The 16,289-nt window shown below is 47.0% G+C and overlaps 1 protein-coding gene across 1 annotated transcript in view; it reads left to right on the forward strand.

Annotated features, from left to right (window-relative positions):
• The first annotated feature begins 971 nt into the window (after positions 1-971).
• The window catches only part of MED17 (mediator complex subunit 17), a 60,599-nt gene continuing 45,281 nt past the window's right edge, over positions 972-16,289 (forward strand). Inside the window, exons 1-4 of the mRNA XM_089562793.1 lie at positions 972-1,114; positions 2,824-2,953; positions 8,289-8,429; positions 11,182-11,317. Of these exons, the coding sequence (XP_089418919.1) occupies positions 2,832-2,953; positions 8,289-8,429; positions 11,182-11,317 (399 nt within the window). The 5' untranslated portion in view covers positions 972-1,114; positions 2,824-2,831. The remainder of the gene's footprint in view (positions 1,115-2,823; positions 2,954-8,288; positions 8,430-11,181; positions 11,318-16,289) is intronic.

Here is a 16,289-nt window from a genome sequence, read left to right on the forward strand (position 1 = left end):
TTCGAAGCACGGGAATTAAGCTAAGAGTAAAATACGATATGAAGAACGCCTGAGGAAATTGGACGATAACAGGTGGGCAGCTAAGGTATTTAAACATTTATACAGAAAGAGCGTTGACTCACAGTCGCGGAAAAGAACTAGAAAACTAACCAGTAAGTATGCCGGTCATGAGGACGGAGAAAGAAAGAACGTTAAACGATATAGGTTAAAAACGCGGTAGTTAAAAATTGGATGAATTCAATGGAAAAGAAACATAGTGTAGAACTATATATCGAATACTGGAAAAGGCTGATCAGGAAAGAATTTTTCTATGATAACTCAAGAGGCAGTGCCGTACTTTTTGAAGCTATAGGTCAGGATGTCTTAGAACGCGCAGCTACAAAAAGAAATTTAGCGAAGAAGATGACACATGTGCAGTGTGTGGTCGATCTGTGGAAACAATTGAACACCTCATAATCAAATGTGATGGTATCCATCCGGATGTCGATGCATTGCAGGCACAGTCACTAGGGTCATTTCTTTAACCTACACCAGCTACACCAGTGTAGCGAAGCATCATTGGAGGTACTGGACATTTGCTACACTGGTGTAGCTGGTGTAGGTTAAAGAAATGGCCCTACTCTTTCCGAGGCCCTAGGGTTTAAAGATAACAATGTTCATGTAAATAAATCTGCAGTGGAAGTTAGCAAAAAGCGATTGGAGGATTGGTGGCTGAAAAGCAGAGATGTGGCATAAGGTTAGAATTGTAAGAAACCGTAGGTAAATATGATGGAGAATCTTAATAAGAATTGTCAACACAGTACACAAAAAAAAATAATAAACAAAGAAAAGCTGAGCATGGTGGCAATTGCCACCACCCTGTTTCAAAGGGGGCGCTCCTATTAATCCATCCACCCATTCATGAGGAGTAGAAGCCTCTCACATAAAGTAGCATGCTCTATGCCTCATACCTCTAGCACCTCTACTTTTCTGGTTATTTGTCCATCGGTCCATCTGTTGTTGTGGCGAATGGCGTCGGTCACGGCTGTAAACATAAAACCGACGGAACAGTGCGGCTTGACAGCATGTTGACATTTTGACTCTGCAGCGTTCGGTGGCTTCTGTTTTCATTCAGGTGAGTTTTAGTCTGTTGTTCTTTGTGGTGCTGATGCACGTAGCGTGCCAGTCGGCCACTGCACGTGGGGCTTCCGCGGCCTGGCCAACTTTGTCGCCGGTGCACTGCGCGTGCTGCTCCCCGCCAGCGCTGCCGTTCTTGTGGTGGGGCATCGTGGGAGAAAGGAAGAGGTCAGCTCGTGCAGTGCTGTGTTCCCTGTGATGACCTTTCACCGCAAAAATGTGCCCGCGATTGAACACTCTTGATGTGTGCATCGACGCGATGTTCGCGCTAGCCGGTCTCAAAACGCTGGTTCGCGCGGGCAGCGTGTGTAGCGACCAGTGTAACCGCCGACGGCGACACGTTGCAGTGCACTGAGCGCCCACACAAAGTGGTGGCCACTCAGTGACCCTCGACTCCATCCAAGCCTCCGTGCCGATTCGCTCGGGGGTCGAGCGTGCACAGAATTGGTTATCTCAGCGGCTACATGACTGCTGCTGGTTTTACCTCTTTCCTTCCTTCTTCCTGTTTTGTTGACGCACTCAATCAGCGATGCAATGCCACGTGTTGATTGTGCTTAAGTTCTCCTATTTATTATGCCATCTTATCAATAAAAGCATCAGTCGTAAGCCAGCGCTTGCGTCTGTCCGCTTCTTTAGTCCTTTCTATTTTGTGCTGGGCCTTTTACTGTGGAATGTACTGACTAGCTCAGACAAGTACCCTTTTGCAATGCAAAACTCTTTGGCTCTCGTGTTGTCGTAGGCCTTTTGAGCCCGCTGGATTCCACCCTGGGGGGGGGGGGGGCAAGGGCTGGCTCTGCCCATTGTAGTGGCGTTCAGGTGGTCACTGAGGTGGACAGCTGGATCCAGTCTTTGTTCCCAGTAAAAATCGATTCTGTGGCTGTCTGGCTGTGTTGGTATTTGTCTGGCATCAAAAGACGCGTTTACTGCAGAGGAAATTGGGTTTGAAAAGGCTTGAGCCACTTTAATCAAACTTTTTTTTTTTTTTTCTGAAGTCTGGGGTTCGATGGAATCCCGTCTGGCGAGGGAAATTCATACTGATTTGTCAAAGAAAACATACACTCGCCAATGATGCAAAGAAAATAAAAGGAATTGACTTTTCGGCCCCCGTACAGGTGCCTTGATCACAATGAAGCAAAGGACGGGAAGGAGAGCTATATATGGGGGATTTTTCGAAGGGTGCACAGGTATATCTCTGGCAGATTGCCACAGGTCTGGTTAATCGTGTGTGGCGTTGATTGAACGTACAATGATCCTATGAGAAGGCGTTTTGGTAATGATTTTTCCTTTGCAAGCACACGTGCTGCGTCCCAGTCGATGGTATGGCAATCAAACGATGGTAATAGATGGTAATCAAACTTCTGCTGTCAATACTAAAGAGGACTGTGTAATTGCTGCATAGAGATGGATGGCTGTATAGCTTTGGCCACGGGGATCCATTTGACAAACGCTGCACGTGTATTTTGTTTTTTGCCATTTTCTAGCATATAACAGCTCCGCTGTGTTCTGTGAGAGTGGCCTTTTTGTTAACAGTGCAGAGAGATCTGTTGATGCAGGCCAACTTGAATTTGTCCTCCCTGTACTGTGCTTGGGAAGCCATGTTGTGGTGAGTCGCTGGACCACTGTTGGCCACTGCCTGTGCACCAGCAGAGCAAAGTAGATGGGCCCTCCACACTGTCCAGGGAACCTCACGTGGATGTGTTCTTGCAGGTGCAGCCATGTCGAACAGCAGTGGCGGTGGCAGCGGGGTTGGCGGCATGGCCGTCAACGTGTGCGTCGAGGCCTGTCAGGAGTACCAGGTGCAGGAGATCACCTACGATGGACAGGAGGTCTACGTCCAGTGAGTGCTGCTCCCGAGGGAAATGCCGGCTTGATGATGCCCCGGGGCTAACACTGACACAGGGTAGATGATGTACTATGTGGTAGCCCTGCAGGGGTGTCCGAGACTGGCACTGAGAGTAAGGGATGGTGCCGGGCGAGTTGGTAGAGCATTCTTTTGAAACACAGCGCTGGCGGACAACAGACGAGAATGAATTGCAGCGCATTGTGTGTCTTGTAACAAGGGAGTAATTACTCATTGACATCCACCCGAGCGCAGCCATACGGCTACAAAGGAAAGCTGTACAGCTTCCTCAGAAACTTCGTAGTTAAAGAAAAATTCGTCCTGGTCCGGGGTTCGAACCAGGGACCACCGCTTCACCGGAGCAGTCGCTCTACCAATTGAGCTAACCTGGACGGCAAGGTCATGGTAGGGCGAGAGCGAATTGATCAATAACTCGAAGTGGGAACAGTGTTGGTGAAATGTTTAGGAGAATCCCCCAAGGTGGAGTAGATTTGTAATACGGGAGTAATTACTCATTGGCATCCACCCGAGTGCAGCCATACAGCTACAAATCTACTCCACCTTGGGGGATTCCCCTAAACAATTGACCAGCATTGTGTCTCTTCTGTGTGTCTTCATTCTCGTCCATTGTCCGCCAGCACTGTGTTTCAAAAGAACACTGAGAGTAGCCCCTGTGACCTCATGGGGGGGGGGGGGGGGTGAGGGGGGAGGAGGAGAGGGGAGGGGGTTGAGGGGCTGTCCTCCAAGCGAGAAGCGTAGGGCCACTCGAGTGGGTCAGGAGTGGAGTGGGTGCCTCTGTGCCTCTCGGTGTGGCAGGGGCCCCGTGCATGCAGCAGCCTGCCCTAGGTTGGCAGGAGAGCTCTACCTCTTTTGTCTTGCGTCATTTGTTTTACTCTCAAGGAACAGAGTGCACTGGAGATGGCAAGGGCCTACAAGAATGCGAAATATATAGGAAACAGCATTAAAAAAACTCGCCGAAGTGAAGCCATACAGTAGAGAGAATTCAGAATCTCAAGTCTAGATCTGTTGACAGTGCTAAGGATGAGGTGGCCGCCGCTGTCGCTCAGTGGTTATGGCGCTCGGCTGCTGACCCAAAAGACGCGGGTTTGATCGTGGCCGCAGCGGTTGAATTTCGATGCAGGCAAAATGTTAGATGCCCGTGTACTGTGTGATGTCAGTGCACGTTAAAGAACCCCAGGTGGAGAAATTATTTGGACCCCTACACTATAGCCTGAGTTGCTTTGGAAAGTTAAACATCATAAACCAAACAAGTAGAATACAAAATATGTAGTTGCAGCCAGATTGGAGTGCATGTGAGTCTGTGAGCGGCTAGCATTGAGGAGGAACTTTGATTCACCCCAGTTTGTGCAGTGAAGCAAGGATTGGCATCAGAGGCGAGTACAAAGCACTGTCAGAGCTGGAGCTGGAAAAATGGCACGGTGCTTTACACCTGTGCTGAGTGTGAGGCACGTATAATAGCAATGCTTCGCTTATCAGGTGCACAACTTGAGACATTGCAGGTGAGCAGAATGGCTGACCAGGCAGTTGGCGCTCTGTTCTGCCCCTGAGCACAGACACAGACAAGAAATACATTGCTTGGTGCAATGCTGCTTAGCAGCTGCCCCCACACCTCCCACTCCCCAAACTCGTGTTTCAAAGCTTGATTCCATGCTTGGCTTGCTTGCAGCTGAGCCGAAAGCGTGGCTGAAGGGGCCTTCGGTGTGTGGCACACTCCCTGGGACATTGATGCGGTAAACACTGGACAGAGCGGTAGCTCTGCCAAGTACCTCATGAATCGGGGCGGAGGAGAGGCGCCGATGCTTGGGATGGTTTGCATACAGGAGCAATCCCTTCTTGGTTGGAGCTAATTTATGTATTTATTTATTTGAAATACTGCCAGTCTCTGGTTGAGACCTTAGCAGGTGGGCATTACGTGTAAAATATATGGTAAAGGGTTTTTAAGGGTTCAGCTTAAGTTAAGAACAACGCAGCGAGCTATGGAAAGAAAAAAGAGATCGAAAGAGGGTGGAGTGGGCGAGGGAACAAACGCGGGTTAATGATATCCTAGTTGAAATCAGGAGGAAGAAATGGACTTGGGCAGGGCATGTAATGCGAAGGCAAGATATCTAACCGCTGGTCCTTAAGGGTAACGGAGTGGATTCCAAGAGAAGGCAAGCGTAGTAGGGGACGGCAGAAAGTCTGCAACTTGCGAAGGACAAGGTTAATTGGAGAGACATGGAAGAGGCCTTTGCCCTGCAGTTGGTGTAGTCAGGCTGACGATGATGATGAACATTTCTAAAAGGGCTGTGCAAAGGGCAACTATAATCTAGACAATTCATAGCACAGAAAACCTGAAAAGAAGTTTGACAATTTCCGCCAGCAGTCCAAAGAAAAAAGGCATGCTATTTCAGAAACATAAACATAATATAAACGTGGCCATAACACATCGTATACTCCTTGAAATAGACAAAAATGAAGAAAAGCTTAATTTTGACTGCGGGGATGCTACGTGCTTCGGGGACAGTTTTTACTGTGTGAGAATGTGTTGTGGTCGGCTTTGTTCTGCTGGTTCTGTGTGGTTTCCGCTCTCTCGGACATTCCTGTACCTGTGGGTCATGTGGGAAGAGTCCCCGAGGTGTCGTCCTGAACAGTGTGCATCCTGGTCCATTGCCAAAGGGGTGCCTCAGTTAGTGACAAGTTGGGCTTCTTAAGGTCCCTAGTTTCCCACGATTCTACAAGAAATCACGGATTTTGAAGCATTTTTCTCAGAATTATGTGTTAGTAGCCTGTAGCCTGACACTCCTTTTTTTGACGATGTACAGTTGAACCTGGATGTAACGAACCTCCATATAGCGAATTTCTCGATATACCGATGTTTTTTAATTCCCCAACGCCGTCCCCGTTAAAGCCTGTGTATTTGAGACCTCCATGTAATGAACGTGTAGCGGTGGTTGACCTTGATATAACGAACTCAATCGCTAAGCCGACTATCTGTTAGCTTGTGCTGGGTTACGAAATTTGGCAGAAAATATTCACGACGATAAAGCACGAATTGACATGAGAGGAGCGTCAACGACCGCAACGAGCGACCACAGTTGAGACAACGTGTCGTGCTCTAGCGCCGTCGGCGCATCTCTGTTGCTTTTGCTTTTGGGACGCCATACCGCGTGGCACTACGACATTTCATGCTCAAAAGCAGTGAAAAATGATACGGCATATCAGAAATGAAACGGCACGAGCAGGGCACGTTCATCGCCATTGCGCGGTTGCTCGCATAGTTCTGGCGCCGATAGCTCTCGCGTGCCGGGACTCCAGAGCGATGATGGTGGAGAGCGCCAGCAACACAAGACAAAGAGTCCTTTTCCTGGGGCAACAGCGGTGGCCAGAATGAAAGAGGCAACATGCGGGAAATCCGCTGCAGTGGCTCAGTGCCAAAGGCGCTCGTCTATTGAGCTGGAGTACCCGGGTTTGAACCCGACCGCGGCAGTTGCGTTTAGATGGAGGCGAAATTCAAAAGGCGCCCATGTGGTGTGCTATGTCAGTGTACCTTAGAGATACCCAGGTGGTCTAAATTAATCGGACACCTCCACTACCCCACCTCATTTCTTCCTTTCTTCTTTCACTACCTCCTTCCCTTACAGTGCAATTTGGGTGTCCACCGAGATTTGTGAGACAGTTACTGGGTCATTTCCTTTCCTCAAAAACTAATTTTCAATTTTCAACATGCGAGAAGAAGAATGTGCCTCCGCGGCCGCGACTGTGCACGTTCTCCTGTAGCTCAGCTGCGGTGCCCCCGCCTCTCCCCTCTCCCCACCCCACTCTAGCGACGTTGCGCGAGCCGCGGCGGAGGTGGCGGCATTCGCTCTATTAGACAATCAATAATGGGGTTTTTTGCAAACAGTCTTAAGGTGATTCCACCTACAATTATTTCTTATTTTGGTTTTCGTTCTGCATTGCCCTTTCGGTTCTCCTTGCAAAAACTATATGTAACGAAAAGCTGGATGCAACGAAAAATCCCGCACTTTTTTCAACTTTGTTATATCTAGGTTTAACTGTATTTACAATACAGTGCAGACAATACAATACAGTTTTCTTTTCAAGACGTACAGATTCGAGTCTGCAGAAGCGGGCTCAGATAGTACTTGTAAGGGGGAATGCGCTGTAGAAAACCATAAACATATATGAATGTGCTATAAGCAGCGATGAGAAAAGAGAATTTGGAAGCTGGATACAATGCAGATGGAAACTTGATCGAATGCAGACACGAGAAGCGTAGACACAAAAGCAGCCGAAAGTGCAGGAAGTATAGTCATCTACTCATGTCTACAGCAGTCTATCAAAGTACCATGGAGTGCACTTGCAATCACTTAAAGAGTGGATTAGTGCTCTAAATAAGACCTTATCGTGCATGTACATTCCCATGGATTGTGTTTACCTCTTTGTATTTGAAGTCTGCACCAGGCCCGCCAAGCAGCGGCAATTGTCATGATGCACAGCAGAACGAGCCGTTCGAGCGCTCTAGACAAGTGTGGGGACGGCTGTACAAGGGCGAAGTGCAACGCCACAAATGAGTCAGGGGAGTGGCAAACATCATTGCAAGGGTGGATGTAAAAGGTAATGACCGAGTAAGGTGCCAAATTAGGAACACACAAAAGCTGAATCAAGTATGTTAGCAAGAAAGAGTTGGGGACACATCAGAAGCAGTAAGTAACGCGAGTATTTTGTCTGTAGGAATGCATGGGATCTATTGCAAGTCATCTATTGACCTCGCACTGCACCGTCCTTCTTGCGGTTGAAACCCTGCTTTTTCTGCCACAACCATTCTTTTTTGACATAAAGACCAATTGGTTAGAGAAATAATGGAATGCATAATTCTGGAAACACTTGTGTCAGTCTGCCTTCTGTAGTGGTGTCACAGAATAACTCGATTTTCTCAAGGGTGCCCATCTTGATTGATAGCGCAATTAAGGATGCGTCCAGTGTTGTCTTCCTCTGGCCAGAGTGTGTTTTTGCTTTTGTTGCAGGATATGTGCCTATTGGCTCACGCCTTGTATGACTGTTCCATTTATGTTTGTTTGTTTTTTCGCAGATGCATATATACTCTTCCTTTTCCGTAATAAATTTCAGTTGAAGTCAGCGCTTGTGTAGTCGATTCTCCCCCCTTTTGTCCGTGTTTCATGCACTGTTGTGAATAATGCCCCAAGGATCACTCTGTGCACAGTGGGCACAGGGACTGAGAAGGTGTCATGTCAACCACTGTGGAATAAAGCGTGTGCTGTCCGCGGAGCGGGAGACTGGAGCGCTGAGCGGGGTGTTGCTGGCGTTGCTGCAGGCCATGCACCATGTCCGAGAACCTCACCAAGCTGGCCCAGAAGATAGACTTTGGCCAGGAGGATGAGCAGCCGAGCACCGCCGAGAAGGTCGCCTTCCAGCCCTCCCTCTGGCCCTGGGACTCGGTGCGCACCAAGCTCAGGTGAGGGGAACAGCCTCAGCACACTAACAGGACATAAGTGACATACGTGAGACAGCGCGAAAGAAGAAGCCCGAAGGCGAAACGAAGAAGGGACAGGAAAGAGCCCTGAACTGACAACTGAAATTTTATTGAGTGAAACTCGCACATTGTATAGGAAGGCAGTGGCGAAGATAATCAGATGCAGTCAACGTCACATCGTGTAAAGAGCCATAAAAGTGATAAAAAAAACATAACAGGGTGATAAAGCTAAAAGTCAACTGAATCTCAAAAGGGATCTTAACAAAATAAAAAAAAAGTACACTTAATGACTAAAAACAGTTAATGTCACATGGTGTAAAGAGCCATAAAACCCGATAAGACATGCATAGCAGGTAACAAGGATAAAACCAATAAAAACTGACGAAATGAAATTGCGGAAAGAATATAAACCGACTAAATGTGACAACGTGTGGCTAAAAGATTGCACAGACCTTAACAATAAAAACGGTAAAACAGTGGCACTCAATGATAGAAACACGCGTAGTCAGCAATAAAAATTTAGCAATGTTGTTCCAAAAAGGCAAGTTCACTCCCGTACAATGATTTTGACGCGTCACTGACACAATCCAAGCCCTTTCTTTTATAAAGAAGGCTTCTTTCAACTCCCGGAGCTACGCTGTCTCTACTTCTATCTAGAACAACAATTACGCGTAAACGAGGCAGAACCCCTGTTTAGAACAGGCTTAGGTGCCGTGGCCACCACAATACTGGGTGGAAGGCACCACTACTCAGACGTGGGACTTAGTTGCTGTACACGTGCAGAGCCTACAACCATGCGAGTCAGTCCCGGCAGGGATGTGAGTCTCAGCAGGTGGCATGTGTAATTTGCATCCGGTTACACTCAAGAATATCATTACTACACAGCTGAAAAGTTGCATAGTTTTAGTGTTTCAAGCGAAAGCTGTGATTTCCAATGTTTCAGGTGTGCTAGCTACTTTACTGATCATAAGACAGTGTTTGTAACCTTGACTGATATGCATGCATGCAACAGCTGTAAGAAACACTGTGTCTTGTATCTACTGTGCTTCATCCATGCTGTGCAAACACACAGAGTACACTTGATGTACCGCTTGATAAATCACGTAGCAATGTCGTGAATAAAAAAGCATAACCACAGTGCTAAACAATGGCCATAGAGTGCTACTGCACCTAATTTGCATTTGGCCTAGCTGTGCAAATTGACCGTCATATTTTTAATGCTTCCTTCAGCATTACTATTGCTAACACATATAAGTGTACTGTGTGATGTCGGTGCCCGTTAAAGAACCCCAGGTGGTCGAAATTTCCGGAGCCCTTCACTACGGCGTCCCTCATAGCCCGAGCCGCTGTGGGACGTTAAACCCCAATAAATCAAATCAAACGAGTCGCTTTGGGTCGTTAAACCCCAATAAATCAAATCAAACGAGTCGCTTTGGGTCGTTAAACCCCAATAAATCAAATCAAACATATAATTATGACCAGTTGCTGTCCCGCTGATTTGTGCGTTTCAACGTTTCAGTCATTTTAAACCTTGAATCAGTCAGCTGCTTTTTGGGGCTCACTGTCTCGGGGAAATAGGAGGAGCCTTAAACCAGCTCAGTCTAATGCATGCATCTAATTAAGCACTCTCGCTCTCCAGGCATTAGTTAAAGCAGTGCACCAGATGAGACAAGCAGGAAGGAGGCTGACTACAGTGAAGCTGTTGAGTACTGTTGAATGGTTTCATTGGCTCTGCAATGTAAACTTTTTTTCGTGTATTCAGATTACTCGAATTTTGCACTCAGTTATACTCCTCTACCGCCGCGGTGGCTCAGCGGTTATGGTGCTCGGCTGCTGACCCGAAAGACGCGGGTTCGATCCCGGCCGCGGCGGCTAGAATTTCTTTGGAGGAGAAATTCTAGAGGCCCATGTACTGTGCGATGTCAGTGCACGTTAAGAAACCCCAGGTGGTCGAAATTTCCGGAGCCCTCCACTACGGCGTCCCTCATAGCCTTAGTCGCTTTGGGACGTTAAACCCCATAAACCAAACCAAACCAGTTATACTCCTCTACCCTTTCTTACCATTTGTCACAAAAGTTTGTTATGTGTTGTGCTGTTTTATGTATTCACTAGCCCATTTCTCTTTTGCTAAATAGCTTTATTTCAATGACATGCGCCTTATTTTGAGTTTGTTTAATCATTTTGAATGTTTTAATTACTTTTTAACTAATGGTTTATTGCGTAATCAGTAGCTGATGCTTTATGCTATGTACTTTGATTTTTATTTGTCATTTATAGGACAACGGAGCGAGCTACTGTGGAAATAAAAATGATAGGTGTAACATTAAGAGATCGGAAGCGGGCAGTGTAATGACATCCTAGTCGAAATCAAGAGGAAGAAGTGGGCTTGGGCAGGGCATGTAATGCGAAGGCAAGATAACCGCTGGTCCTTAAGGGTAAGGGAGTGGATTCCAAGAGAGGGCAAGCGTAGCAGGGGGCGGCAGAAAGTTAGGTGAGCGGATGAGATTAAGAAGTTTGCAGGGACACGGAGGCTCCAGCTGGCGAGGGACAGGGTTAAGTGGAGAGAGACATGGGAGAGGCCTTTGCCCTGCAGTGGGCGTAGTCAGGCTGATGATGATGATGATGAGGAGGAGGAGGTCCTGCTGGAGTCACTGACTGTGGGACCTCCTCCAGTAGTGTAGTCTACGCGACAGACTTGACGTCGTCTGATTGGAGTGAGGTGCTGTTCTTGTAGGCAGGCCCTGACCGAGGTGAGCGTGCTCTGCGATGTGCTGAGCATAGCGCGGCAGAAGCACTACCTGGTGCTGGACCCGGTCTCCCAGGAGCCCCCCGAGCACCGGCCCATAGCTGTGCTGGTCGCCAAGAAGAAGGTTGGTGGTGTTCAGATCCTTTGACAGCTCCCAGTTTCTCACCACCTGCACAAGGCATTTGTCAAGTGCCCACGGCTGCTTCGCGTGTCCAGGGACTGCAGGTCCTCTACAACTAGACCATTGTCTCTTGCATTGTCTCTTCATACCCTAACCGTCTGAGAGACTCATTCATTTTCGAAAATGGTACCAGAAATGGAGATTTGGTACCCCTGTTGCCATCTGTCGGCAAACCAAAACAATGCTTTGGACGACTTGCGCTAAACCGCACACAGCGGGCCAGTGAGCACACAACAAGCTGGACTCAACATGAGCAAGGAATAGCAGTTGGCTTACGACAAAAGTACTTGCTGTTGGGCTAGTTAGTTCATCATAAAATTTCTGAATGGCGCAAAGACTACCAACTGAGTTTATTGCAGAAAACACCACCTTTATACGCCAGCACATTATCGGCATCAGTGCGTTATCATAACCAATGAAATATTTTCCCGTGTGAATAGTACCATCAGGCCCTGAGAAAGACAATATCTTACCACAGAACACTAGCGGTTAATTTTTCAACATTATGTACAGGGCGAAAAACGAAGACGGGAAGAAACACGCAAACAAACCAGCGCTGGTTTGTTTGTGTGTTTCTTCCCCTGTCTTTGTTTTTCGCGTTGTACATAATGTCGAACGTTCACCAACTCGCCCAGTTTTCGGTTCTGCTTAAGTTAATTTTTTGCGAGGATGTGCAAAATTTCGTACAAAATGTCATAATTGATGAAAATAGCAGCATCGAAATGCCCCGACTTATCATGCTAAGATCGGAGGATTGCGGAAGTAATTTTTATTTCAAGGGTACACATCACACTTGAAATCGACAAAAAAAAAAAGTGTTACTACTGGTGGAAAAATACATCTACACAAAAATAGTGCACGACATATTATCCCACTCACTGCTTCCCGAAATATTATTGACAGTGTTTGGTAAATGGCATAAAAAACTAGCTTATTTGCTAGAAGAAAGATGCGATGTTCACCGGATGCAAAGAAATCACCGGCAGGCTCAGCCCGCTCTTAGAAAAAGCTGTGAGTTCAGCTTGTACTCAAATGTTTGCATAGCACGTCGAAGGGTTAAGGGGGGACACTTGTCTTAGACCTATTTTCCTTATTTTTAGCCCAATCCCAATGAAACTGTACCGCCTTGCGCAGTTTTTATACTGATTTCAGCAATGAAATTACCTTTCTCATAAATTAGTCGGTTCCCAAGATGATTAATTTTAATGAGTCATTCATCAGTACCTCGGTGCAAAAAAAACTGCTAAATAAAAAAATAATTTTTAATCCATGGCTACACAGTATGGGCAGTAAAGAGTGCAACAATTAAAACCATTTTTCCATTTTACCCTCATTAGTAATTTTACAGCACTTGGAATATCAGTACTCAAGGTGTGAATGCAATGCATGGATAAACTTTGTGAAATTGTAAATTTTTGAAGTGCGATTGAACAAATCTGCTTCGATTATTGCACACACTGTGCCTTCAGCTTCCCTTAGCAAACAACGTGACATCTCCGTCTGTCCTAGATGTTGAGATATCAACATGCTAAGACAGCCAGATGTCCAAAATTTTTATGGCATTAAGTTGTCAGCTCCTGCATAAATTCACTCCACACGATGATCTGAATTTAATATTATGGTCACAATGATGATTTCTTGAAGGAAAAAATTTGTACACTTGGAAAATAGCTGTAGATTCCACAAATGTCATTTTTTGAAAATCGTTTTTTGGTCATTTTTTGGTTGCAAAGACCAGTGTCCCCCCTTAAAGTTGACACACGACCTCAAGGAGGTTGGCAGCACATATGGCTTTGACATTGCCTAAGCAGATCAGTGTGACGTGCGCCAAGGTGGAAAACAAGGTGAAGCAAAGGTGAGAGAGGGAAAAGGAGAATCTCCCCGTGCTGCGGACACACTCGTCTCCCCATCATCATCATCATCAGCCTGACTACGTCCACTGCAGGGCAAAGGCCTCTCCCATGTCTCTCTCCAATTGACCCTGTCCTTCCCCAGTTGCGGCCACCGTATCCCCCCCAAACTTCTTAATCTCATCCACCCACCTAACTTCCTGTTGCCCACTGCTACGTTTACCTTCTCTTGGAATCTACTCTGTTACCCTTGAGGACCAGTGGTTATCTTGCCTTTGCATTACATGCCCTGCCCAAGCCCATTTCTTCCTCTTGATTTCAACTAGGATGTCATTAACCCGCGTTTGTTCCCTCACCCACTCCACCCTCTTCCGATCTCTTAACGTTACACCTATCATTTTTCTTTCCATAGCTCGCTGCATTGTCCTTAACTTAAGCTGAACCCTCTTTGTTGGCCTCCACGTTTCTGCCCCATAGGTGAGTACCGGTAAGACAGCTGTTGTATATTTCTCTCTTGAGGGATATCGGTAAACTGCCATTCATCATCCGAGAGAACCTGCCATATGCGCCATAGAGTTTCTTACTACAATGAAAGCTCGTTAATTCGACCCCCGTTAATTCGGAAAATCGGATAATTCGACGCGCACGCGAGGTCCCTACAATTATACATAGGAGTCTATGGGGCGAAACTCTCGTTAATTCGACCAAATTTTGCCGTGTGTCGGTTAATTCGACTTCACTCCGCAGCCCGCCAAGCCGGTGTGCCGAGAGCAAAAAGAAAAAAACACTGCCACGAGTGGGGCTACTGTACCCCTGATAGGCCATCTGTATGGTGATCACAGTCAGCAGCGTGAGCGAGGGCGAGGGAAGCGAGGTTAGCGGCGGCGGAAGCGGCTGGTTCCCACGTGTTCTTGCTGCTACGATCTAAGGCAGCGCCTTTTTTGGTAATTGCGCGCCTTGTCAGCGTGTTTATTGGGCTGCTTGCTGTTGCTGTTTTGTTGCGACTGAGAGAAGGGTGAAAGGAAATTGCACGGGCCTGCCTACTGGCTCAGCCGAGCAACCACCGCTGCCTAGTGCAGATAGAGGAGAGTTAGAAGATCAGAGGAAAGATAAAGAGAAAAGATAAGACGCGCGTGGCAGCAGCAACCGCGAAGGGGACGCTGGCTGAAAGAACAGATAAGCGGCAGAAGCCGCGCTCGCTTCACCTCCTCCCCGCGCTGCTTTCGTGTGGGTAGCGCACAGGCACGCGCCTCGCCTTTGTGTCCTGTCAGCTGACCGAGGATGCAATAATATAAGTGACAGGCGCTGACAACGACGATTCGTCGGAAGGTGACGATTGTGAGCAGTTGCCCCAAATGCCGAAGTGCACGGTGAAAGAAGCCGCAGAAGCCTTGTCCGTGCGGGAGGACTAATGTGAAAAAATCCCTGACGGTGCGTGTGCCGCGCAGCACCTGGCAGCTGTTAGAGCTATCGTAGTCGCTCAAATTCGCTCGAAAAAGCAGGCAACGATAACAGATTTCTTTGCCAAATAAAGGTTGCGGCAAACATTGTTTTTTTGCTGTTCATTCGATAATTCGACATTCGGATAATTCGACAATTTTTCGCGGTCCCGTCAGTGTCGAATTAACGAGCTTTTACTGTATTACCAGAGGGAAAGCTGGCGGCCCGTCTATGGGAGTTTGCATGGCGACCCCTCGAGACCACTTCAGCCACCATGGGCGCTCAAAGCATCATGGGGCGGTGAGCTACTTGTTGCGGAACTGCAACTTTTGGCCAAAAAATAATAGACAAATAAAGCTGTTTGATAACTACAAACGTCCTAACATTCAATATCTTGTCTAATGATTGCAACAAACGAGCAGAAAAGGATTTAAGTGCAAAGTTTGCCCAAAATAAGAGACGACTCGCTCTCCTATTGGCCAAGTAAAGAACACTATAAAAACTAATATTGCGTAATTAACAGTAGCACTTTTAAAAGTAAATATGTTTTTAAAAAAAATGTTGTTGCTTAGATACTTTAAGAGGTTTTTTAATGGCATTTCGGAAGAGTAAAACCTTTTATTGGCGTCGTGTGTCGTCGCGTTTTCACTACTGTGGCTTTTGCACACTGCGTTCGCGCGAAAGTCGTCTGCGCACACACGGACAGCGTTTTTGGAATGAAACATCTTAGTAATGACGCTCCGTGTTCCTGAAAAACTACAACTGTTCCGCAACAAGTAGCTCACCGCCCCATGATGCTTTGAGCGTCCATGGTGGCTGAAGTGCAGCGCCGCCAGCTTTCCCTCTAGGTAATAGTAAGAAACTCTATGATATGCGCTCCACCCCGTTCTTATTCTTCTAGTTATTTCCCTCTCGTGATCCGGATCAGCTGTCACTACCGGCCCTAAATAGACATATGCTCTTACTACTTCCAGCACCTCGCCACCAATTGCGAATTGCTGCTCTCTTGCTAAGCTGTTGAACATTTCTTTGGTCTTCTGCATAGTAATTTTTAGCCCCACCATTCTGCTCTGTCTGTCTGATTCATTGATCATGCTTTGCAGTTCTTGTCCTGAGTGACATGAACTGCATTACCTTTCCTGTACATGTTTTTGTGTTTTGTGATTCACTCGTCATTTCTCAGACGCAGACCTCCTCTGCAGTGATGTCGAAACTTGCGCTTATTGGTTCATACAGTAATCCCTCGTTATAACGAAGTCATCGGGACGGCGAAAAAATTCGTTATAAGCGATAATTCGATATAAGCGACCGCTCGAAAAAAGCTAAAATAGACCGAGATTTAATTGCGCCACAACTGCGAGGAAGCTGGCGGATTACCTTGAGCCGTTGCCTAGCAACCGCTGCGCCGCGCGGCGTCCGTCGGCTGCGGCGGTTGCTAGGCAACGGCTCAAGGTCGGTCTCTGTGCCTCCTCGGAGCACTGCCACAGCGAAATCGCAAGTTCGTGGCCAATTTGCTCGTAGCACATTTGTTACTTCTACCAGCAACTCGGTATTGGTCAGCGATCCTCAAAGATGATACAGTTTTCAAATTGCTTATACCAGAGTTTATTATCTATATCAAGAAC

Source organism: Amblyomma mixtum, chromosome 10 (genome assembly GCF_055824585.1).
Source record: "Amblyomma mixtum isolate Tamu chromosome 10, ASM5582458v1, whole genome shotgun sequence".
NCBI classification, from domain to species: domain Eukaryota; kingdom Metazoa; phylum Arthropoda; class Arachnida; order Ixodida; family Ixodidae; genus Amblyomma; species Amblyomma mixtum.